Source organism: Oncorhynchus kisutch, unplaced genomic scaffold (genome assembly GCF_002021735.2).
Source record: "Oncorhynchus kisutch isolate 150728-3 unplaced genomic scaffold, Okis_V2 scaffold1222, whole genome shotgun sequence".
Taxonomy (NCBI): domain Eukaryota; kingdom Metazoa; phylum Chordata; class Actinopteri; order Salmoniformes; family Salmonidae; genus Oncorhynchus; species Oncorhynchus kisutch.
In genome coordinates, this window is record NW_022263167.1 from 48252 (window position 1) to 75672 (window position 27421).

The 27421-nt window shown below is 39.4% G+C and overlaps 1 protein-coding gene across 5 annotated transcripts; it reads right to left on the reverse strand.

Moving 5' to 3' along the window:
* Positions 1-27421, reverse strand: LOC116365351 (hepatocyte cell adhesion molecule-like). 5 transcript variants are annotated; one of them, XR_004208092.1, is made up of 6 exons: positions 27199-27397; positions 6669-6712; positions 5700-5978; positions 5441-5560; positions 4946-5016; positions 1-4005 (listed from the first exon to the last, which is right to left on the reverse strand). XR_004208092.1 is itself a non-coding variant. In XM_031817999.1 (6 exons), exons 1-6 carry the CDS (start codon positions 27248-27250, stop codon positions 3925-3927), a joined length of 687 nt encoding a protein of 228 aa, XP_031673859.1. In that variant the 5' UTR covers positions 27251-27421; the 3' UTR covers positions 1-3924. The 5 variants fall into 5 exon arrangements, 4 of the variants coding, with proteins under 4 accessions (XP_031673859.1, XP_031673858.1, XP_031673857.1 ...); XM_031817999.1 differs by having other exon boundaries at positions 5441-5497; positions 6566-6712; positions 27199-27421; XM_031817998.1 differs by having other exon boundaries at positions 6566-6712.

Here is a 27421-nt window from a genome sequence, read left to right on the forward strand (position 1 = left end):
TTGAGGAACAGGTAATGTGCTTTATTAAATAGATCATGGACAGAGAAGTGAAATGGGTGAACATACTGCAGTTAGTTTCCAGACAAGTGTTGCAGCATGAGCAAAAAAAGACTGCCGTTTTTGGGGGTTTTACCTGGAAAAAAACAGGCTCAAAATATTGTAGCTTACGTATATAATATATACTGTACTTTGTGAGAAGTGTGTTGATACTGAGATATCTAAGCTATCTACTCTCTGAAGCCCAGCATTCAGCCCAGTCTGAAACTCAGCAAGTGAAAGAGATTGTGGGAAGCATTTTTTTCCAGAGCAAGTGTTGGAAGTGGGCAGTTAATTTATGAAGCACAGGTGTAGCTGGCTAAACAATGCATTATCGACCATGATCAGAGATTTGAAAAGATGGTGATGTTACGTCAGACCACTTTATCGTAAAGTTGTTTTTAAAATATAAAATATACATGTTATTTAACAAAACATCTTTGTGGAAAAAAAACATCACATAAATGCACAGAATGATAAATTAGGCACTCGTGTTTTCTGACCAAATGTGATTAAAATTATATTTGGCATGGCATAATATACAAGACATGTTTTTATATAAAATATAAATTTGGCACAATAATGCATGAGCACAGTCCAAATGTAAAAGCATAGAAAGGTTTGAGTACATTTTGCTGACACATCTTTCAAGACTTACACTATACGGTACACTGGCTCAGAGTACAACATGGTGTAATATGTACAGTACAGTATACAGTATACTGAAATATAAAAATGTTAAACCACTATATGTGGAAAATACATTAGAAGAATAACACATTGTTGCCTTGAAAGCAATGCTTGAATTTTAATAGGATTAGTCAATATTTTAATATTAGAAATGTACAGCTGCCTGGCATTAAAAGTAACAGGACAAAATGTCCCAAATACACTTAAACTCAATAAATAGAGAAATACACTTGAAAACCACTCAACAATTACAGTGGTCCCTCCTAATTTGACGCTAGCAGTAGGCTACATTTGGTATTTGGACATTTATTAGGATCCCCATCAGCTGTTGCAAAAGCAGCTGCTACTCTTCCTGGGGTCCACACAAAACACAAAACATGACATATTATTCAACGAGTGGGTCTAATCCTGAATGCTGATTGGTTAAATGCATATTCCAGCCGGTGTCTATTCCACAGGTTTCCTCCGGATAAATCTATGACGTTAAAATGCCTATTTACTCTGTTCCATCTGACTGCGCAATCCACTGTCTCATCAGCCTGTTACAACTTCTAATGATGGCGAGTGGAGGAGTCAAGCGCAGAGAGCAGGTAATTCAGTACGTGGATATTTTATTCCATAGACTGTGATTCCACGACATGCAAAACACCAGGGCGCATGAAACAACCCGTCCCAAAAATACACCGGACTAAAACCTGTCCGGAAAAATACTGATAACACTCATACATCGATAACAGGAAACAAGCCCGCACAAATACCCAGCGGGCCTAGTGCCCTAAATAGCCTACAAACAAAACCTAACTCAAAACAGGTGTAACCAATTAAACCCAATAAACAGAAACAAACGGAAAGGGAATCGATGGCAGCTAATAGCCCGGCGACTACGACCGCCGAGCGCCGCGGAACAGGAAGAGGCACCATCTTCGGCGAGATTCAGCCAAGCAATTTATAAACTTGATCTCCACTACAAAAAGCATCTAGACATTATCTCACATTTCTTTTCGACTAACATTTAGTTATCAACAGCGGAGATTTCTATAAACCTTGTTGCCTGTCTCTCCAACATATGCAATATTTTTTCAATATTCAGATTTGATCTCCAACTGTCCCATAGTAATGAATGTGTAGGGGTCGGGAGTTGGGACGAGAGAGAAAATTAGGCAGAGTTTCTCAGCCTGTCAAAATCATGAATCAGCGGGCATCATTTTTATGATATATACATACATACATATATATATACAAAGAAATGGAAGTAATTGTGTTAGCTGTGTTGTTGGCTAGCTCCTCTGAAACATTTTCTGTAAACAGCCCCAAAGCATGATGTTTCCACCCCCATGCTTCACAGTAGGTATGGTGTTCTTTGGATGCAACTCAGCATTCTTTGTCCTCCAAACACGACGAGTTGAGTTTTTACCAAAAATATCTATTTTGGTTTCATCTGACCATATGACATTCTCCCAATCTTCATCTGGATCATCCAAATGCTCTCTAGCAAACTTCAGACGGGCCTGGACATGTACTGCTTAAGCAGGGGGACACGTCTGGCACTGCAGGATTTGAGTCCCTGGCGGCGTAGTGTGTTACTGATGGTAGGCTTTGTTACTTTGGTCCCAGCTCTCTGCAGGTCATTCACTACTTCCCCCCGTGTGGTTCTGGGATTTTCGCTCACCGTTCTTGTGATCATTTTGACCCCACGGGGTGAGATCTTGCGTGGAGCCCCAGATCGAGGGAGATTATCAGTGGTCTTGTATGTCTTCCATTTCCTAATAATAGCTCCCACAGTTGATTTCTTCAAACCAAGATGCTTACCTATTGCAGATTCAGTCTTCCCAGCCTGGTGCAGGTCTACAATTTTGTTTCTGGTGTCCTTTGACAGCTCTTTGATCTTGGCCATAGTGGAGTTTGGAGTGTGACTGTTTGAGGTTGTGGACAGGTGTCTTTTATACTGATTACAAGTTCAAACAGGTGCCATTAATACAGGTAACGAGTGGAGGCCTCTTAAAGAAGTAGTTACAGGTCTGTGAGAGCCATACATCTTGCTTGTTTGTAGGTGACCAACTACTTATTTTCCACCATAATTTGCAAATAAATTCATAAAAAATCCTACAATGTGATTTTCTGGATTTTCTTTTTTCATTTTGTCCGTCATAGTTGAAGTGTACCTATGATGAAAATTACAGGCCTCTCTCATCTTTTTAAGTGGGAGAACATGCACAATTGGTGGCTGACTAAATACTTTTTTGCCCCACTGTATACTGTATGTGGGCTAATGTAGGTGGAGCACAACATGCTCTAATAGGGGAGTCTGCAGGAGGGAGTGATTGTATTCTTAAGAGATCATGAGCTACATACTGTGTACCTAGATAAGGACAAGCAATAAAAGGTCCTTCTTAATAAACTAAACTCTGACTTTCGTACATTCAAACTGCATGAACACAGTTGTAGTCAAAGCAAGATCTGAACTACACTTAATCATGTCTGCATTTTGTGAAAAGCAATAACAGTAAAATCTCACCAAAGGTCACTTTCTGAGTCAAAAGGCAAATCAAGATCTACCACTCAGAAATGTTTCAACATAATATATATGGTGGTTTCCAACATAGCCCAATAGCCATTGTGCTGAGGAGTAGGCGGCTATATCTCACCAAACATCTGCTTTTTTTGTACACAGCTGCTATCCACTGGCAAGCTAAACAATGACCAGCTATAAAAAGATACAGGGGAGGCACCTACATTTAAACAACAGGACAGACAATACTGAAAAGAAGTTTCGGCCCAGCTGTAGCGTAGCAAACACACTAGTGAATTGTATTAAAAGAGGTTCCATTTGTTTTGATCTATACATTGGGATAATGGGCACTTGAAAAGAGGGATCACCCTACTTATAACCCTATAGGTATAGTTATTTAATTTGTCTGCATCAGTGAATCTCATCGAGGCCCCAATTCAACAAGAGACTGAGAATGACCAACAAAGGAGGTTTGAAATGATAACAAGACTTCAATGGTTAAATGGGAATTTTCTCCAGGAACAACTGTGCAAAAGTTTTCGAGATGAATATTTACTATAATCTTGTCTCAAAGTCCACTAAGATGTAACGCTTTCTCTTGGATGTGGATTATCATGTCACCCTCTCATTAACTTCCTGTTCCCTCTCCTTCATGCAGTGTCAACATCCTCGCTGGCAGCCATGTGATGTTACCGGAGTGTATAATAAACTAATGTCAGGTTAGGGTTGTCTCTAAGTGACTCCAGTCCTTGTATACCTGTTCGCTCCTCCTAAACAGAGGGAGGGAGGGAGGGAGGGAGGGAGGGAGGGAGGGAGGGAGGGAGGGAGGGAGGGAGGGAGGGAGGGAGGGAGGGAGGGAGGGAGGGAGGGAGGGATTGAGAGGGACAAGGAAAGAGGGGGGTGTCGGAAAACAACAACAGAAAGTAAAACTGATCATATGTTACGTTATTAGATACTTTGTACCAGAGGAAGGAAACAAGACATGTCTGATGCTCTCTTGTCTATTCTCATTGTTCTGCAGTAGGTAACTCAACAGTCAACACATCTAGAACCATTCCTAAATCTAGTGGGAGGAACAAAGAAGCCAAGCTTAAAAGTTCACTGACTTGACACATACTGTTAAAGGCACAAGAAGATCAAAGGCATTGCTATACTGAACAAAAATATGAATGCAACTTGCAACAATTTCAAAGATTTAACTGAATTACAGTTCATATAAGGACATCAGTCAATTGAAATGAATTCAATAGGCTCTAATCTATGGATTTCTCATGACTGGGCAAGGGCGCAGCAATGGGTAGGCCAGGGAGGGCATAGGTCCACCCACTTGGGAGCCAGGCCCCCCCTCCCTTCCCTCCCCTCCCAGACAACCTGCAGGTGAAGAAGCCTGATGTGGAGGTACTGGCTGGTATGGTTACATGTGGTCTGCAGTTGTGAGACCGGTTGAATGGGTAGGTGTGTCCAAACGTTTGACTGGTACTGTATGTACAATATGCAGTGTGGCGTCTCATTGTGCAACCCAAACATTTAATTTGGGCAAAACTGGTTGCAGTGACATCAGGCCAGTTATCAAACTCAGGTGGTCTGTGCAGCTCAATACCACATGAACCCACTGATACAGAGATAAAGCCAACAGTTGTAGACATGAGGGCTGATAAAGCAGCTGTATTACATCTCCTATGTTTATCAGCCTGTAGAATTATTACTAACCTGGTTTTCTGCTGGTTTAATGTGAGTTATCTCTGCATACTGAACATCATCTTGCTTTCTTTCAGGTGAATCTATAAAGGCAAATAAAGTAAATGAAATATACAGTGTGGGTGGGAGTTACTGACAGATATGCACACATGCTCACCCCCAAGACAGGTTCTACAAACACTAAGGACTCATGTTACTATGGATTCTTGTGTCTGTGAGGTCTGTTTGGCACCAGCGAAGCTAGGAATTAAATATTGTCAGAGTGTGCTTGTGTGTGTGTGCCTTCTGCTTTATCAACATTTAGAGAAGTGGTCTGAGACAATGCAACTGTCTGACCAAGCAGAGGAAGTGTGGAAGATAAGCCACTTCATTTGACCTGCATCCGTTGTTCAGGCAAACTCTTCTTACCTTTTCCAAAACACTATCCATTATAATTAAAAAAGGTTGTGCACAACATGTTTTGAATTTGACAAGGAGAATGACCTCACCCTGTAAAAAACGAAATACCTGCATGTGAGTGTCCGTTTCTCCTCTTCTTAAGATATATTGCAAAACCAACAAGTCCTGAAGCCACCAGAACACAGATTACAGCAATAATAAGACAACCTCGAGTCCTCTCATCACCATCTAATATAAAGAGAGAAAACAATACTTTAATTAAAACATTGGGTTTCATTAAATGAGCTCTACCATACTTATTGTTTCATATAGAAGTTGGTATTGTCTGGATGTCTGCAATGTAACATTAATACTGTACATGTTTTACCTGTCACCTTAGAGGGATCACTCTCTATACAGGAATGTGGAACAACAGCTGTCTCCTTGCTGACTGGGTTGGCAGCCTCACATCTGTAAGAGTCTCTGTTCTGTTCATCCAACTTGAGAGGTAGAGAGAGGGTGATGTTGTGGTCAGGGCTGCTGGTCTGGTTGAGGATCTCCCCTCCTTTGTACCAGGACAGGGTCACCTCTCTCCCGTTCTCCACAGAACACATCACGCTACAGGAGATGTCATCATGGACCGTCACCTGAGGTTTGGACAGAACATCTGGAAGACAAATAATGAAAAAATTTGAATTAGTGAAATGAAACTTCTTTAATGTAGCAAAGAGCAGTTGCTACATTCATTTTTGGATTTAGAAATGAATGAAATGTACCCATTGATTCTTGAATAATATTTATAAATGCTTCTTGAGCTTAGAACCCATAAAAAAGATTTACTCCGGTGTTTGTAAACAACGAAATTGTAAACAAACACTATATGTCTACACACTATAATATTTTACATGATGGCTGATCAGTCCTTGAATCCATAGCTTGGTCTATGAATTTGAGAGTGGTTACAGTTCTCCAGACCCATCCCTCAACTTTTTACCAAACCAAAAGTTGACAGCTTTAGTATTGTTTCTACTGCTGATTGCCACTTTAATGATGTTGTAATTTACAGCACACACACACACTTACAGTACACAGTCAGCTGAAATATATGTTTTGTCTTCCCTTCATCTGTATTCTCCACAGTATAAACCCCAGAATCATATATTTGTAGGTCTGACAAAGTGAAGACTCCAGTAACATTGTTCCAGTGAAGGTGGTTTTTATATCTCTTCTCAAGGTTTGTATTACTTTGTTTACCAGGGTACACATGTGCAATACTGCCAAGGTCTCCATAAAGTAAATTGCCAGAGTTCAACACCCTTTCTGGAAAATAGAAAACCGTTCCCACGATGCCATTCACCTGCCGAGTCTCAGGTTGGGCTGAATGCTGGGCTGAACAGAGTACTGTGGAGAGGAAGAGAGACTCAATATCAACGCATTGACTTAAATATCATAGTTATTCTCTAATAAAATAGCAATGTAGCAAATTGCAGTTTTTCTTGATAAAATGTGTCCAAACAGAATTAACGTTTTCTAAACAATTAACATGCAGCCCAAAACTGAAACACGTTGGCCAAAATGACACATTTCATTTGCAAAATGCATTAAGACTCTCAAAACATTAAATACATGACACAAAATGTACTACCTCCATCAAAACATACAACTTGTTATCTAATGAAAAGTTATTTCAATAAATCGTTACACAATGGCCCAATAAATACTAATTACAACTATCAATAGTTACACAATGGCCCAATAAATACTAATTACAAATCAAATCAAATCAAATCAAATTTATTTATATAGCCCTTCGTACATCAGCTGATATCTCAAAGTGCTGTACAGAAACCCAGCCTAAAACCCCAAACAGCAAGCAATGTAGGTGTAGAAGCACAACTATCAATATACTCTAACATAGTTAACCCTCTTTCATATTTCTGTGCCATTTGTTGTTACTATAATTATAGTATGCACCATAAAAGACGAGTTAATATATTATCACAGCACGGGTTGTATTATTTTTTCCTGAAATTATTTAACCAAAGATGACCAATACAGAAAGAATGTCACTGAAGAGCATGAATATGTTGTCCTTCACAAATGCAGTGATGCTGTACAGTATGTACAGAGAATCAAAATAAAATACACCAGGCTAACAAATCACTGCAAAAACAAATCAATGTAGAAAAGGCAACCCCATTACAGTATACACTACATTTGGTCCATTCATGTTTTCATCAACATCACCCTGGATCTTTTCCCTTGCAATTCAGTGAGGAAAACATCTCCTTGCATGGCACATCCATGCTTGACAGTTCTCTGCAGTGATTGGCATATAACCGGTTTTCTTTCCATCTAGTAGGGACATCTGGTCATGTGGACGGTAATTATAAACGTTCCACCTCTACACATCTGAACCCCTCTTCCTCTATGGGCCCCTCTACCTCTCCTTTGTCCTTGCCCTCGGCCTCTTACTAGGTCCATTCTTGCAAACAGTAAGTCAGAGGTGAGTGATCTCTATAATGCATGAATAAGGACTGATTGCTCAGTGAACATTGTGTAAAGAAGTGTGCACGTGCGCAGAAGAAGTTCACATTCACGGGAGTAATTTGTATCAGCTGTCACCGAATGTTTAAAAACAAATTGACATGAGTTTTGCGCCTTTTGTAGTGAGTTGTGTTTACTGTTTTGCAAAAAAATGTAGCTGAGCATTAGATTTTTGTGTGAAAGCAACGAGTAATGACTTACAGTTTGACAAAAAATAATACTGTTGTGCTCATTAGGTTATGATGGAGTTCCATTAAAAGTTTCATTGAAAGTGTCTTAGCCACCGGGAAAAACTGTAAAGGCCTGATGTGATGGTGACAGTTCGGAAAGAAAGTATACACTCTTACAGAAAATGGTTCCAAAAGGGTTCTTCGGCTGTCCCCATAAGATAACCATTTTTGGTTCTAGATATATATTTAAAAAAACGTTTTGGTTCCAGGTCGAACCCTTTTGGGTTCCATGTATAGCCCCCTGGGGGTAAGGGTTGTACATGGAACCCAAAAGGGTTGAAAACAGAAAATGTTCTTCAACGGGTCATCCTATGGGGACAGCTGAATAACCCTTTTATGTTCTGGACAGCACCTTTCAGTGTAGATACTGAAATTAAGTTCACATGGAAGTAAAGACTATCTCAGCAAATTCTTATTCTGCGGTTAATGGCACAAATCACTGAAATGCCATCGTTGTAAAAGAAATCACAATCCTTTATTACCTTCTTTTTTCCTTTATTTTGACAGTGAAATCACATTGAGACTAAAACCAATTTTTCAAGAGAGCCCTGCATATGCACAAATTATACAAAATGTACAACCTGAACTGCCCTAGAGTCCCCAGAGCATCATGGTGCAGAGCGCTGCAGATCATTTCATACATGGGGCGCAAAAAAACTGAATGCAGATTTAATTAATTCCGTAGTGATCCACGGGACCTCGAGAGTTAGCCATCCCTGTGTTCGGGTCTGGTACTCTTATGTCTGTAATTTAAAAATGAAAATGGGGCCCACCAAAACGTAGCGCCGGTAACATGGGTCATATCCTTTGAACGGTAAGAGCTAGAACCAAGACGTTTTCTCTCAGGATAAGATTGAGACTTGGTTCCACCGAAACTGACTATGAAATGCAGTTGGGAAAGTGAGAGGAATGAGCAAGACTAGAAACTCCTACTGCTATACACAAGCAACCTACTGCTGTACACAAGGAAGAGAAAAACATAGCTAGACTGTGGCATCACTATTTAAATCAATGCTGCTATTGTTTTTAATTTTGTAAAGCACATTGTGCAGAGATAATTTAGGGATGTCTCGTTTTAGTAAACTGAAATGAAAATTATTTTAGCCTATAGTTTGTTCTTGGTCTATTTAGGAAGTTAATTGCCACTGAAAAATATTTGAAATGTTTGGAAATATTTTAGTCACTATTTTTGCTGTCAAAATGAACACTGATCCAAACAATTGACCACTTAATAAAATACTTGAAAGTACTACTTAAGAAGTTTGTTTGGGTATCTGTACTTTACTTGATTATTTATATTTTTGACAACTTTTACCTTTACTTCACTACATTCCGAAATAATATATATATATATATATATATACTGTATATATATACTTTTTACCCCATACATTGTCCCTGACACCCAAAAGTACTATTTTTACATTTTGAAAGCTTAGCAGGACAGGACAATGATAACATTTACACACTTACCAAGAGAACATCCCTGGACATCCCTACTGCCTCTGATCTGATGACTCACTGAACACATGTTTAGTTTGTAAATGATGTCTGAGTATTGGAGCGTTCCCCTTGCTATCCGTACATTAAAATAAATAAGAAAATGATGCCATCTGGTTTGCTTAATTTAAGAAATGTGAAATTATTTATACTTTTACTTTTGATACTTTAGTATATTTCAAACAAAATTATATTATACTTTTACTCAAGTAGTATTTTACTGGGTGACTTTCACTTTTACTTGAGTCATTTTCTATTAAGGTTTATTTACTTTTACTCAAGTACTGCTTAATATACATCCAGTGATGCTGCCGAGATGGTGCTATGTCTTGTTCAGAAGCCTGACTTATGAACATTAAGATTAGATTTCATAGCAAGCAGAGATCTAAGCTGAAAGTTGATTAGAGATTCAACAATTTCGTCAAACTGGTTCTTGACTAAAAATACTTTAAATGAAAATGTTAATTCTTCATTTGTGTCCGGGAAACCAACCCTAAATGCCTACATTGACATGGTGCTCTGTGTTTTTTTGTCTATTTGTTGTCATACTCATCCAGGATAAGCAAACACTGATATGACAAAAAAAAACTAAGATCAGAGTATAGCTTTATGCACTGTTTAATAAAGTGTTAAAACAAAACATATTTAGTAAAAAACAACTATTTCATCGATTTTGCGAGTGTCGGAAAACACCTCAGACTGTTATGTTAGGCTATAGGACTATGTTTAATAATCAACATAATCACAAAAATACGTGTTCACGCATCAGAACGGTCAGAACATACAGTAGTCCTATAACATAATAGAGAAACACATTAATCTTAGTCAAAATTTACCAGGACAAAAGAGGACAAAAGATATTTGCATGCATTACTTGTTACAGCAACATATAACTTCAGAACTGGTGGAAATATATTTTGTACAGGCAGCGGTATGATTTTGTTTATATTGTTAGGGACAGATACAATATATACAGTGCTCTCCACTAATTTTGGCACCCTTGGCAAATATGAGCAAAATGGGCAGTGATAAAACTTTATTGTTTATCCTCTTGGGCTTTCATTTAAAAAATCACACAAATCCAACCTTTAATTAAAGTAGAATAATTGAAAGAAAAAATACATTCTTATCATAAAACAAATATTTTTTTCTCAAATATAGAGTACCAGTCAAAAGTTTGGACACACCTAGTCATTCAAGGGTTTTCTAGATGACTAACTCATGAAGCTGGTTGAGAGAATGCCAACAGTGTGCAAAGCTGTCATCAAGGCAAAGGGTGGCAACTTAGAAGAATCTAAAGTATAAAATATATGTAGATTTGTTTAACCCTTTTTTGGTTACTACATGATTCCATATGTGTTATTTCATAGTTTTGATGTGTGTTATTTCATAGTTTTCACTATTATTCTATAAATGGGCATTTTCAACCTTTGAATTATGTTCTTTTAACCATTTCCTGATTTGTGCAGCCCAGCAACATTTTGTTGCACAACATTACTGTATTCTCGGGTCTTTACCATAGCGATGGATAAATATGGGAACTTGGCCTGTATATCACCTCCTATTTATACCCCGGTGAAACAGGAAGTCATTGCTTACCACTTAAGCATTCCTAATAACTTAGGTGAACTTAAAAACATAAAATATGACTGGGAATATACTTCAGTTAGATTTACTCATTAGAATTTCTAGGGGTGCCTCATTGCCTGTATCCGCTACGGATCCGCAGTCAAACGACCACCCCTCATCACTGTCAAACGCTCCCTAAAACACTAATCGACCTGGCCCGAGTATCCTGGAAGGACATTGACCTCATCCCGTCAGTTGAGGATGCCTGGTCATTCTTTAAAAGTAACTTCCTCACCATTTTAGATAAGCATGCTCCGTTCAAAAAATGCAGAACCAAGAACAGATATAGCCCTTGGTTCACTCCAGACCTGACTGCCCTCGACCAGCACAAAAACATCCTGTGGCGGACTGCAATAGCATCGAATAGTCCCCGCGATATGCAACTGTTCAGGGAAGTCAGGAACCAATACACGCAGTCAGTCAGGAAAGCTAAGGCCAGCTTCTTCAGGCAGAAATTTGCATCCTGTAGCTCCAACTCCAAAAAGTTATGGGACACTGTGAAGTCCATGGAGAACAAGAGCACCTCCTCCCAGCTGCCCACTGCACTGAGGCTAGGTAACATGGTCACCACCGATAAATCCATGATTATCGAAAACTTCAACAAGCATTTCTCAAAGGCTGGCCATGCCTTCCGCCTGGCTACTCCAACCTCGGCCAACAGCTACGCCCCCCCCCCCGCAGCTACTTGCCCAAGCCTCTCCAGGTTCTCCTTTACCCAAATCCAGATAGCAGATGTTCTGAAAGAGCTGCAAAACCTGGACCCGTACAAATCAGCTGGGCTTGACAATCTGGACCCTCTATTTCTGAAACTATCCGCCGCCATTGTCACAACCCCTATTACCAGCCTGTTCAACGTCTCTTTCATATCGTCTGAGATCCCCAAGGATTGGAAAGCTGCCGCAGTCATCCCCCTCTTCAAAGGGGGAGACACCCTGGACCCAAACTGTTACAGACCTATATCCATCCTTCCCTGCCTATCTAAGGTCTTCGAAAGCCAAGTCAACAAACAGGTCACTGACCATCTCGAATCCCACCGTACCTTCTCCGCTGTGCAATCTGGTTTCCGAGCCGGTCACAGGTGCACCTCAGCCACGCTCAAGGTACTAAACGATATCATAACCGCCATCGATAAAAGACAGTACTGTGCAGCCGTCTTCATCGACCTTGCCAAGGCTTTCGACTCTGTCAATCACCATATTCTTATCGGCAGACTCAGTAGCCTCGGTTTTTCTGATGACTGCCTTGCCTGGTTCACCAACTACTTTGCAGACAGAGTTCAGTGTGCCAAATCGGAGGGCATGCTGTCCGGTCCTCTGGCAGTCTCTATGGGGGTGCCACAGGGTTCAATTCTCGGGCCGACTCTTTTTTCTGTATATATCAATGATGTTGCTCTTGCTGCGGGCGATTCCCTGATCCACCTCTACGCAGACGGCATCATTCTGTATACTTCCGGCCCGTCCTTGGACACCTTGCTATCTAACCTCCAAACGAGCTTCAATGCCATACAACACTCCTTCCGTGGCCTCCAACTGCTCTTAAACGCTAGTAAAACCAAATGCATGCTTTTCAACCATTCGCTGCCTGCACCCGCACGCCCGACTAGCATCACCACCCTGGATGGTTCCGACCTTGAATATGTGGACATCTATAAGTACCTAGGTGTCTGGCTAGACTGTAAACTCTCCTTCCAGACTCATATCAAACATCTCCAATCTCCAATCAAATCTAGAGTCGGCTTTCTATTCCGCAACAAAGCCTCCTTCACTCACGCCACCAAACTTACCCTCGTAAACTGACTATCCTACCGATCCTCGACTTCGGCGATGTCATCTACAAAATAGCTTCCAACACTCTACTCAGCAAACTGGATGCAGTTTATCACAGTGCCATCCGTTTTGTCACTAAAGCACCTTATACCACCCACAACTGCGACCTGTATGCTCTAGTCAGCTGGCCCTCGCTACATATTCGTCACCAGACACACTGGCTCCAGGTCATCTACAAATCCATGCTAGGTAATGCTCCGCCTTATCTCAGTTCACTGGTCACGATGGCAACACCCACCCGTAGCACGCGCTCCAGCAGGTGTATCTCACTGATCATCCCTAAAGCCAACACCTCCTTTGGCCGCCTTTCGTTCCAGTTCTCTGCTGCCTGTGACTGGAACGAATTGCAAAAATCGCTGAAGTTGGAGACTTTTATCTCCCTCACCAACTTCAAACATCTGCTATCTGAGCAGCTAACCGATCGCTGCAGCTGTACATAGTCTATTGGTAAATAGCCCACCCAATTTTACCTACCTCATCCCCATACTGTTTTTATTTATTTTATTTTATGCTCTTTTGAACACCAATATCTCTACCTGTACATGACCATCTGATCATTTATCACTCCAGTGTTAATCTTCAATTGTAATTATTCTGCTACCTCCTCATGCCTTTTGCACGCAATGTATATAGACTCTCCTTTTTTCTACTGTGTTATTGACTTGTTAATTGTTTACTCCATGTGTAACTCTGTGTTGTCTGTTCACACTGCTATGCTTTATCTTGACCAGGTCACAGTTGCAAATGAGAACTTGTTCTCAACTAGCCTACCTGGTTAAATAAAGGTGAAAAAAAGAAAAAAAGAAAAAAAAATTGTGACACATGTTTCCGGAGAGAAATATTTATCACATTTATTATACATTTTTTCTCTCAATAATTTTACTGATTTTTGTGAACATTTTGAATGAAAGACCATAAGGATAAACAGCAACAACAAAACAATTCACAGCCTGTTTTGCTCATATTTACCAAGGGTTCCAATATTAGTGGAGGGCACTGTATACCGAAGTAAATGTTATGATGTACCATTAGCTAGAGCTAGGCAAAAGTTGGCAAACGTTAGCTTGCTAGCTCACTAACTTTAGCTATTATTTTTGACTCAATCACACTAGACCTGAATCAAACAATGAAAAGCGGCCAAACTATTAAAGAGATATATATTCCGACGTAATGTGAGTTTTTATTAGTCGGTATAGCAATGTAACGTTATTGATCTATCAGTTTCCCCAGCTAACTCCCTACTTTTCACACTGACACGGTATTAACAGCTCTACAGGCTTCACTGTCATGGTGCACAGTCAGTACACAACACTATGCTCATCATGTCTTAGCAGGATGAGATGGTGACAGGTTTCCCAGCAGGGTCAGACAGCCAGGTAAGATCTGTCTATGGAGCTCATGCGAATTTTGCAATATATTATAACAATCAGTGAATGGGTACAAAGTTCCATCTTGAGTTGATGGGTAGGCTACTGTCTGTGATCTGGGAATAATGGTACTTTCAATTATTGAACCATTGATTGTTTTCTTGGATAATATAATGTATACATGCACACCAAGGTAATTCTTTGTCATGCCTCATCTGAACAGTATCAGATGGTGACAGGGGACTCAGCAGGGTCAGGCAGTCAGGGAAGACCAGTCTGTTACTGCACAGAGGGGAACTTTTGCAGATACAACACTTTTATCTCTCAGTGCAGCAAACACTGGACAGGCAAGAAGCTTCAAGATAAAAATTATTTTAAAGCAGTCAGACAAACCTCTAAGTTGATTTCCAAACTGTATCATGGGTTGATAGTGGCTTTTCCCGATGACACCAAACATGTCAAATAAAAATGTGTGGATGACCAGGGAGACACTATTGATGATGATGAATGGATGCAGATATGCCCAGTCATGTTCATATAATCTCAGACACAAATGACTGCAGTTTAAGATCATCCATAGAATGTACTACAGTGGAAAGAAAAAGTATGTGAACCCTTTGGAATGACCTGGAGTCTAATTCACAACAATACACAAACACAGTCTGCTTAAATGAAGGATCCACCCCTTTCTTTTTATCAATTTTTGCCTAAAACGACATACCCAAATCTAACTGCCTGTAACTCAGGCCGTGATGCAAGGATATGCATATTCTTGGTACCATTTGAAAGGAAACACTTCAAAGTTTGTGGAAATGTGAAAGGAATGTAGGGGAATATAACACAATAGATCTGGTAAAAGATAATACATAGAAAAAAACAACCGTTCTTTTGTATTTTTTTGTACAATCATCTTTGAAATGTAAAAAAAAGGACATGATGTATTATTCCAGCCCAGCTACAATTTAGAATTTGGCCACTAGATTGCACAGTGTATGTGCAACGTTATAGACTGATCCAATGAACCATTGCATTTCTGTTAAAATAATTGTATCAAGACATCCCAAATGTGCGTAATTTGTTTATTAACTTTTCATGATCAAAACTGTACACTCTCCTCAAACAATAGCATGGTATTATTTCACTGTAATTAGCTACTGTAAATTGGACAGTGCAGTTAGATTAACAAGAATTGAAGCTTTCTGCCAATATCAGATATGTCTATGTCCTGGGAAATTTTCTTGTTTACTTACAAACTCATGCTAATCGCATTAGCATACGTTAGCTCAACCGTCCCTTGGAAGGGACACCGATCATGAAGAAGTTCATCTCTTCTGAGATTTCTTTTGTTCGAGGCATGGTTCACATCAGGCACATCAGCAAACTCACATTTTGTGAGTGTTTTTATAGGGCAGGGCAGCTCTAACCAACATCTCCAATCTCATCTCAATGATTGTACTCCAGGTTAGCAGACTCCTGATTCCAATGAGCTTTTGGAGAAAGCCTAGGGTTTTTCCAACCTACACTGTGAATGTTTAAATGATGTATTCAATATAGACAAGAAAACAACAATCATTTGTGTGTTATTAATTTAAGCAGACTGTGTTTGTCTGTTGTTGTGACTTAGATGAAGATCAGACCAAATTTTATGACCAATTTATGCAGAAATCCAGATAATTCCAAAGAGTTCACATATATTTTCTTGCCACTGTATATGCAAGTTAAACTGAATATCATGCATTCAGAAATTGCATTATTCCGCTGGAGGTGTAAAGCACAAAAATATTTGAACATGTTATTGTCTTGTGAAGGGTGGATGAATTCTGGCAAAGTGTATGTTCTTTTATCCCAGCATGTCCACATCCTGTTTTTGTTTGCTTTGAAATGTTGACACTGGAGACTGTTATCAGAAGAAACTGTGTAACCTAGCATTTATAGCGGCTAAGAAATGCATTGCCATTAATTGGAAGGTTGGTTATCCTCCCACAATGTCACAATGGATGGTAGAAATGTCAAGTTATGTATCACTAGATTTGATTTATTACACAATTAAGGGTATACTGTGCAACTTTCATAAGGTCTGTATTCCTTATATGGAATACTGTATGATAAATGGAGTCTGTATTGAAAGCATGCCCACATCAAGGGAGATACCCATTTAGGCAGGGCTGCTCAGTCTTGGCCCTTGGGGTCACTCTGGCCTTGGCCTATCACACCTGAAACCAATAATGAATGGTTGTAATCTTAATGAAGGTTAAAAAAAAAGCCATTCTTGAACATGGGCTGAGACATTCTTACTAATCTGCTGGAGAACCAGTTCAGATTTAAGTGTAACTTTTGTATGATTAAAGCCTTTAGGGAGAGGTACAACAGTTTCATTTTTAACAATTTCTGCCCTCTGAATTCATATCCATAATATAAATATGCCGTTACAAATCAAATGGAATATTCTTTCTTTCATCTAATTAAAAAAACAAGTCGCTAGGTGTAGACAAGGCCCTAAGCAAATAGGTAAACTGCGATATGACTGAAGAGCTAATCAGCGTGAGAATGTCCACTTCACCGTCATACCATTTTATTGGTAAACTACACGGTAATGCAAAAGTTGTCTTTTTTTGTGATCTAATATGTAATATAGTACATTTATCATAATTTGGTTCTAATCCAGAGAGGTTAGATTATCTATGAGGCTGTGGAGAGATCCAAACTGTGGATTTAAAATAAACAATGAATCATCAGCATTCAAGTTTTTAAGCGCTGGATTTCTAGGCCCTTGATATTATTGTCAGATCTGATTTTAATAGCTAACATTTCGATGGCCATAATAAATAGATATGCTGATGGTGGACAACCTTGTTTTACTCCTCTTGACAATTGACTTGTTTCTGAGAAGTAGCCATTATTGACTATTTTACACCTAGGGTTACACTACATAACTTTAACCCATTGTTTAAGAGATTCTCCAAAATGTAAATATTCCAAGACATTTATATATAAACTGCAGTCGTAATTTTATAGGAAAAGGCTACTTCAGGGGTATTTTTGGTTGCTGACTGAAAGCTAGTCAATTTTTTATTTAGCTGATTGACAGTTAATTATAAGTATATATAGATTTTTGAACTCAAGGTCTATGCATATGGTGTGGTTGTTGGTATTTCAAGAGGTCATTATCTTTTTTCTTTATTATTGAATTTAGTCAAATGATTTTGGATACTGTCAATATTTATGGGAACAACTCAAAACAAGAACTTTGTCCTTGAGGCTGTAGAAAATCTAATTTTACATTGATATTCTACATTTCCCAGCTCCTTACTCTTAATAGGTAGAGATTTTAATATTGCTTTAGATAATTATCTTGATAGGTGGCCACCACGGCAGTCTACATCTCTGAATGCCAATATAAAGTTATTTCTGCAGAAGTTGGATTTAGATTTAGATTTATGGAGAGAGAAGTTTCCTCTTGAGAGATCCAATACCTGGTGTAACAAAACATATACTAGGCGTTCACATATTAACTATCGGCTGGATTCAGAGGGCTAAATAAATGGTTTATTTTCAAATGATTGACACGCCTGTAACAGACCATAGAGCTATTCACATACAAGTGTGAATATTGCCCTGTAATGATAGTCAATAAAAAGCTTAATAACGGAAATTGAATAGCTTCATATTAAAACATGAAATAGTCTAATTTCACTGGTTTAGTAATACATTTTTGGAATAAAGCCCAGAGAAAAAGTGAATATATGGACAAACTGGGAACTTCTAAATTTTGAAACTGGTAAATATTTAAGAAAATATAGCAGTGATCTTGCAAAGACCAGAAGGATAGAAGAGGAAAATGTTACATAAAGAAATACCTCACTCTTCCAGAGACCTCCTAATCGTCTTTCAGATACGGATAAAGCTAAGTTAGTTAACCAACAAAATAAACTGGATGAAATTGACAAGGTTAAGGCAGGAGGTGCTTCATTCAGATCAATGAAAAAATGGCTTGAAGAAGGAGAGCAGAACTCTGCTTATTTTTTCAGGCTGGATATATTTAACTCTAAAAGTAACACTACTCAACAGTTCAAGGGAATGATATGATCTCTGATGTGCCTATGACAATTGACAAAGCAGTGCGACACAAACAACAACACAGAGTTACACATGGAATAAACAAACGTACCGTCAATAACACCATAATTACACAAATGCTTCCTGTAGTTGTTGATCAGTCTCTCACATCGCTGTGGAGAAATTTTGTCCACTCTTGCATGCATAACTGCTTTAACTCAGTGACATTTGTAGGTTTTCAAGCATGAACTGCTTGTTTCAAGTTCTGCCACAACATTTAAATTGGGATTGAGTCTGGACCTTGACTCAGCCAATCCAAAACTAAAAATGTGTTGATTTAAAACCATTTTCATGTAGACTTAATTGTCTGTTTTTGATAATTGTCTTGCTGCATGACCCAGCTGCGCTTCAGCTCACAGACGGATGGACAGACAATTCTCTGATACATAGCAGAATTTATGTCCTTCTATGGCAAGTCATCTAGGTCCTGAGGCAGCAAAGCATCCACAATCCATCACACTACCACCTGCTTGACTGTTGGTATGAGGTTCTTACTGTGGAATGCAATGTTTGGTTTTCACCAGACATCAACAAAAACAAAACAAAAATGGAAGCACTTGGATGATCATCAAGACTCTTGGAAGAATGCTCTACAGGACAGATGAGTCAAAGGTATAACTTTTTGGACGACTAGCTTCCCATTATGCCTGGCGAAAACCAAACACATCTTGGGTGAATCAGAGCTAGGTCTAACCTGCTTATGAGAAAGCAAGGCCATACAGCTATTGTGTTCTCATTGGGGTGGCAGGGTAGCCTAGTGGTTAGAGCTTTGGACTAGTAACCGGAAGGTTGCAAGTTCAAACCCCCAAGCTGACAAGGTTGTTTTTCTGCCCCTGAAGTTGACAGCCTGTTCCTAGGCTGTCATTGAAAATAAGAATTTGTTCTTAACTGACTTGACTAGTTAATAAAGGTAAAATAAAAATATTATCCCATTGGAGTCACTGTGTACAGCATTCCCGACGGCCGATGCTCTGTCTAACCGGCTAATAATCATTGCATGCAATATGATCTTGCCAACTACAGTAACTCTACCTTCATATCACCCCAAAATAATTTTACAAATACAAAATGATGCACTATTTGTGCATTGTTTGGACACAGATTCCCACATTAGTGTTTTCATTGCATATTTACCTGAACTAGGACACTGAATGAAAAAAAACATTGGTTCAAAGCTGTGTAAAAACAAAACATCTTTGTAGAAATCTGTGTTAAAACAGCAAACACTAAGTTTATCTTGTGTAGGCCTACTTTAAAGGTTATTTCTGGATGATAATTAAGTTGAATGTTCAAGGTTTCCAAAACTGTATCGCAATCAAGGATCAACTGTGCCTCGATAGAGCATTTCACACTTGATCAAATCACCTCAGCTAATCAAAAGGGAATTTCTCCAATGTGGAGTCAGAAGGGCAAGGTATTACCAGGAATAACAAAATTGGATTCGATTAGACAAAGTGTACCGTCCTCAGAAGATTTAAATCCTTTCCACAGCTCACATATATATATAAAGAGAGCACAGAAACACACAAGACACAAGCAAAAGAGACAATTAGACAAAGGCCTAATCTGGCATGACATTCCCAGCCCATGTCAGTCCACATAGAGACCATTTCAACGATTTCCAAGATGGTTCCATATCATTTAAAAATGGAGCCTGGGGAGTAAATAGGCCTACAATGGAAGTTGCACGTACTAGTCTCATCAAAGCTGGGATAAGACCTGAGGTGGTAAGAAAAAAGTTGACTAGACACAGCACAGTTCAATCACATCTTGTAAATGATGATTGTCTGATTCCTGTTATTTTTTTATGTGTTCGACGTCCACAGTCTGTGAGGCAAAAGAAGCAGAGGGGTTTGATGACAAAATGTCATCCAGTGTAAGTCAGCAGAGGCTTGGCTTTCACTCTACCAGGTGTTAAACTGAGCAATAATAAATGACAGAAAGTGAAAATGTTTAGCAGCTAAAAGTTACAAAACATTTGCAGAGCCTCTATTAGAGTATGCCTAGTACAGTGTAAATCCAGATTAAGGCCGTTATAGGCTATAGTCAGTCTTGGCAGTTACTGATATGCAAGAAGTGATTATCATTAATCAAAGTAATACAACGGCTATTCCCTATTTTTCTACCCTTAATATCTTCTCCTTCTCATGTTTTGACATCTATGTCCTCAAACATTTTGTCCACCTGTGGATTATTATTATTATTAGTAGTAGTAGCAGTATTTTTTTAAATAGTTGTTGCTAACACATCCTTCTCTTGCTAGATGAAGAAGGAGTGTGAAGGGCAGAAGGCAGCATCCCATGGGCCTTCATAGTAAGGATTGAGTACTCTAAGAACGGTAAACCCATATTCCATTACTCAGTTAATTGTACTTTTCAAATACATATTATGTACTGTGAGCGACATGTTGTGGCTTGTGCAATGCACTTTTATCTAGAACAAGATGCGGCCAACAGTGAAATATAGTATTTTCCAACAGAAGGGTTAGGCTACTACATGTTATAGTGTTAACATAACAAATGAATAGTGTAACCCAATTAGCAGATGCTATGCTCTGCCACAGAGTCTCATCAAAGATAGTATTTAAATTATGACTTAGTCTATGTCATGTGATACATTATGAAGAGATGGGGATATTTGATGGTAGTATAATTATTCAGAAGGGAAACACTGTGCTTCCAATGACAATTGTTGTGCTGTGTAGATATGATTCTTTCTGGCTAAAAAAAAATCCATGTGAAAACTCTGGGTTCCTTGAAGGCTTTTGGACTGATGAGAAGAAAGTGAAACTCTTGGAACACTTCCAGAAGAAGAAAGTTCTTTGGAAGCAAAGCATTTGATTGAAACCAATAATAATGAGTGCAAATGATTTGGTTTAATTTGAAGTTATTTCTGTGGGAGTTTACATCCTAGGGAATAATCTGGTTTTCTGGGGTCTCCATATTACATTACACCCCAGAATTTGTTTTACGACATGACTCGGTTTTATGTAATAACTAAAGAAATGACAAGTTTGGTGTAACTTGGATTCGTATACCAATGCAAATATGTGGTTAGTTTTATGCTACCTTCCCTTCAATGCATTTTCTTGGTCAACAGCCAGGTGTGTTCTTCCAATTAGGGGGTGGTTGTGACCTGGAGGAAAATGCTTTTTCAATTTCAGTCAAGGGGAAGGTTTAGTATTTTTTTAAATTTAGTCCAGGGGAGGTTCATGTCATTTGTTACCTATTCCCATTCCTAATCAACTCATCCCTAACCACTGGCCCCTCTGACATCAAGATGGCCAATGGCTCCTCTTCTCAAGAATCCAACACTCGACCTCTCTGATGTCAAACTACCTTCCGGTAATCCCTTTCTTTTCTTTCCAAAACACTTGGTCTCTGACCAACTCTCTTGTTATCTCTCTCAGAATGCTTTTCATGACCCTAACAAGCTGACTCTTTCTCATCCTACTAGATCTATCCTCTATCTTCGCCAAAGTGGACGATCAGATCCTCCTCTCCACCCTCTCAGGCCTGGGCATCTCAGGCTCTGCACACTCCTGGATTGCAACCTACCTGGCAGGTCACTCCTACCAGGTGGTGTGGAGAGGATCTGTGTCTGCACCACGTGATCTCACTACTGGTGTCCCCCAGGGTTCGGTTCTCTCCTCTTTTCTCTTTACACAAAGTCACTCGGCTCTGTCATATCCTCACATGGTCTCTCCTATCATTGCTATGCGGATGAAACGCAACTGCTCTTCTCCTTCCAACTTCTGACACCCAAGTTGCAACATGTCTGCCTGGCAGACATCTAAACTTATATGGCGGCCAATCACCTCAAGCTCAACCTTGACAAAAATGGAGCTGATCTTCCTCCCGGGAAAGGACATCGCGTTACACTGAACAACACCCTGTCGTTCTCTGTAAATATCAAAGCAGGGACTCGCTCCTGCAGGTGCATGCTGTACAACATCCATAGTGTACAGCCTTTCCATACACAGGAAGCGGTGCAGGTCCTAATCCAGACACTTGTCATCTCCCGTCTAGACTTCTGCAACTCTCTGATGGCTGGGCTCCACTCTTGTGCCTTCCAACCCCTGTAACTTATCCAGAATCCCACAGCCCACCTGGTGTTCAACCTTCTTAAGTTCTCCCATGTCACCCCGCTCCTCTGCTTTGTCTTCCAGTCGAAGCTCGAATCATCTTCAAGACCCTGGTGGTTGCCTATGGAGCAGCAAGGGGAACTGCACCTTCTTACCTTCAGGCTATGCTCGAACCCTACATCCCAAACCGAGCACTCCGTTCGGCCACCTCTGGAATCTTGGCCCTCTCACCTTTATGGTCGGGCAGCTCCCGCTCATCCCTGTCAAAGCTCTTCTCTGGTGGAAACGCATTTATGCGCAAATATAAAATATTTTAAAACCATCACATCGAAGTCACACGATGATATCGTGTGTGATCCTCCCACTACGACTCCGGAAACAATGCAGTTTAATAGGCTACAGATGAAAGAACTAATGAACTTCACAGGGTGTTGAAATTGCACTGTGATCTTGATGCTTCTTTCCAATAAATATCGAGGATCTGATTCTGGTGACATTATGATCAATACTTGACTGCCGTTTTACATATTTAAAAAATCCATAATGATCTCATCATGTAGACCAGGGGTAGGGAACCCTGTTCCTGGAGTTCTGCAGGTACTGCAGGATTTTGTTCCAACTAGGCACCACACCTGACCAACTGATGTAATTCAGCAGTTCAGTGATATCCTAAATTCAACACACCTGGTCTTCCAGGTAGGTTAAATCAAAATCATGAAGAGCCTGCGACACTCCAGGACCAGGGTTGCCTACACCTGATGTAGACTTTACCCGCACAGCCTAAACACTATGTCTGTAATCTGTTGGCTACAGCGCACATGCCAAGACCATAGTTGTCATGACTTCCTCCGAAGTCGGTCCCCCTCCTTGTTCGGCAGTCGACGTCACCGGTCATCTAGCCATCGCCGATCCACCTTTCATTTTCCATTTGTTTTGTCTTGTCTTACCACACACCTTCAATTCCATCATTACATGTGGTGTATTTAACCCTTTGTCCCCCATGTCCTTGTCTGGAATTTTGCCCATTGATTTATTGTACTGTTTACAGTGGTTTTATTTATTAAACTGCACTGTTGTAAATCAGTCTTGCTCTCCTGCGCCTGACTTCTCTGCCAGTACGCACCCCTTACAATAGTACACATTTGCTAATGACAATACTATTGGTATAGTTTAAAAGGCAATGGAAACTTTTGAACTTTCGATTTTTATTTGGTGAATGAAAAGTTAAACTAAAAAGTGCATTTTGTGTTCATTACGTCATCAAACACTGATTTTTATCTGTGAAAAGTCAATTTTGTGGAAAAACACCACAGGTGTGCAGATTTTCTTTATGCAGATTCTAGGGTATTTGCATGAAAATCTGTCCAAATTGGATGAAAACCTAACTTATGACTTAGAAGGTTGCGCTTCAACCTTCTATAGTCGAGGAGACACATTTACTTTGCTTGGGAAGTAATGTGTGATTCTGTCACTATCAATTGAAGTTGCACATTTCAACAGGCTATTAAACAACATAGCTCTAGTCAGGAGTAAGCCAGGTAGTCTAGGAAGGAACAAAAATGAATTATTTAGGCTATATTCATATTATTTCAAGGCTATAGCCTGCCATTTGAGAAATTAATTGTGAAGCATTTGTGACACTACAGGAAGGCAGGAGCGCTCAGCATTTCAAGAACACATCAACAACAGCCCTTTAAAACCTCTACAGGATCAGTGTGGCTAAACCGGGACAGTTGTTGTTCAATATGAGATAAAATGATTAGAACAACAGCCAACTTTCTGGGACATAGACATGCCTTAAATGGGCAGGATGCTTACATTCTTGCTAACCTAACTGCAGTGTCCAATTTACAGTAGCTATCACGGCAAACTTTTATCACGTAAACCCCTCGCAGACTTAATGCAACATTTTGTGTAGTGATGTAATTCTTCACTGGATCAGTCTGAAACGTTGCACACACACTGCTGCCATGTTGAAGACAACATTGAAGTTACAAATAGAGTCATATTTCAATGTATGCCTTGCATGTTTTTTTTGTTTGTATTACCTTTTATGAGATCTAATGTGTTACATTGTCCTACATTAATTTCACATTTCCACAAACTTCAAAGTGTTTATTTTCAAATGGAAACAAGAATATGCATATCCTTGCTTCAGGTCCTGAGCTATAGGCAGTTAGATTTGGGTATGCCATTGTAGGAGAAAATCGATCCTTAGCAATACATTTATACATTTCCAATAACAATTACTTAGAATTAAACAATAATGACACAAAAATGCTTTATTAAGCTATACAGTCATTCTACGGTGCCTTTAAATGAACTTTAAGAAACACGAGTTTGTCCAGTCTTTGGTTTGAGTATCATGTGGTGTGCACGCCTAGTTTGTTAATTTAGCATAGCAGATGCTTTTATATTCCCATGCCCGCAGACAGCACAAATCTATTTTGTAACAACAATATCATGGAATAAAATATAATAAATTAGATAAAAAAGTTACAAGTGCATATAGGCCTACCTTATGATATGCGGCTCTGTGTTAAAAAACAAATGTCTTTTTCTCAAATTCAACGATTAGATACTTCAGATGTAACTGGTTCATTATTACACTGTTAGCACTGTTCCTAACTTAGACTAGCCTCTTATTTAACAGCCTGTATTGAAATCACAACCTCTCTGGTGCTGTAGCATGCGCTCATTCAGTCTCTTGCTCTGGTTTGATATTACAATATTCTACTTGTCTCCAGTCATGTAAAATGAAGTAGAATTGCATAAATGTGTTTATAAAAGGCCATTTCTTCTCAGAACTCAAATAAGATGATAGATTCATGCAGTGCTTTTATTATAATGGAGATCTTTTCCCCTCTACCCTTGTCCGCGGTGGAATGTGAATCCACAACCATCTGACAACTTTGGCATGTAGGCTAATGCTTACAAAATGAAGAACAGCTTCTAAAACTACATATCTAAAGGCTCTGGTCTGTCCTAGGATTGAGGGTGAACGGTAGGCATGTTCTCTGCTATCCACTTTGTTTCATTTTGGATACAGGGGAGGGTCATTTTTCTCATTTCAAACGGTCAGGGAGTGTAAAAATACATTTTACTGATGGGTCATCCATATTCATTTCAGAGAGGTCCAATTTTCTCCAGGTATCCCTCATTATAAATACCTTACAGTCCCTTAACAGTTCACAAGCACCTCAGTCAAGAAACTCAAGATAGATCTGACAGACAAAACCAAAACCTGAAAACCCACATCATTTCCTTCTCACACTACATCTTAAATACTTTGAGGGCTTGTTTCCCAGACACATATTAGGCCTAGTCCTGGACTAAACCCCTGTTTTAACGGAGATTCTACATTGTGCATACTTTTTAGTCCAGGGCTTAATCTGTGTCCAGGAAACAGGCCCTGAATGTTTGATCTACGGGGGTTCTTCATTTAGTTGATGGACCTACAGTATGCTCATTGTCATTCAATCATACAACACCATGGAGGAGATTCCCAACTCTAGTTCTTATCATGACAATAATGTTTTAAAACGTCATACGAAACATAAACACAGTTGTTCATATTACAGTTTCAGAAAAGGGGAAGTTGTTTAAGAGCAGCACTTTAGGGAAGTTGGACAAATATCTAATGCAGTGAGTTGATAAAATCTTGTTACCAAGAGGAAATGCCCTCTCTTCTCCATCCTGAACACAGACTTGCATGAGCTCACATTATTATATATTGTTTTAAACTTAGGCAAGTCAGTTAAGAACAACTTCTTATTTTCAATGATGGCTGAGGTACAGTGGGTTAACTGCCTGTTCAGGGGTAGAACGACATATTTGTACCTTGTCAGCTCAGGGGTTTGAACTTGCAACCTTCCAATTACTAGTCCAACGCCCTAACCACTAGACTACTCGGCCACCCCTTCAAGCCCAACATTCAAATAAGAGGCAAATTGGTTGCAGTCAGATCATTAGTCCCAGAGAAACAGATAAAGTCACCTTGAGTTACTCAATTTGATCAACTTCGCTTTCTCTATGAGATACAACAGAGTTTGTCTGCACAATTTTTTTCCACACAACTGTTAGGTGTAGCCATCAACGCTTGTGAACATAGCCACGGGATGTAGTGGTGGTGTAACACCCCCTGAAAATGAAAAAGAAGGAAAAAAAACGGAAAAGAAACAGCACCCAGCCCCCACCATCAAACTGCTTTTTATAGCTATGCTTGTGTAAATGCTTTTGCACGTAAAAACTCCCTAAAATATTAGCAAATGGGTCGATGCCTCCTTTTTATATCAGCTGTGTAACTTGAGGGTGTAGGCTACGCCTGGAACAACAGTGGAAGTCCCATAACATTGTATAAAGCATCAGGTAGCCAAGCCTGCAGACATAGTAATTAAATTTGGGAACATAACTAATAAGACTAATAAGCCTAAATGTATAGATTACCTATATATATATATATATATATATATATGAGGTTTCTGTATCACATGGAAAAATGTCTAAAGGTGTCACACATGAGTTTAACACAGCTGTCTCTAGTCTCAAGTCTCCACAACCACAGTCACAATAATCAAGGGGCACATACCGAAGAGATGCAGCAGCGTCACCTTCAGTTTTTTTCTTTGAGAAAACAGCATTGTAGCCTACAGTCCATACAATCATCCAACTGGTTCCACTAAATCATCTTCAAATAACATGACATAGTCTGAGATACTCGACAAGAGCGCCCAGACATTGAGTTTGTTAGTTTAAGCTTTCCCATTGGTGGGTGGAGTTTACTGTATTTGCTTTTCACAAACAACATAAAA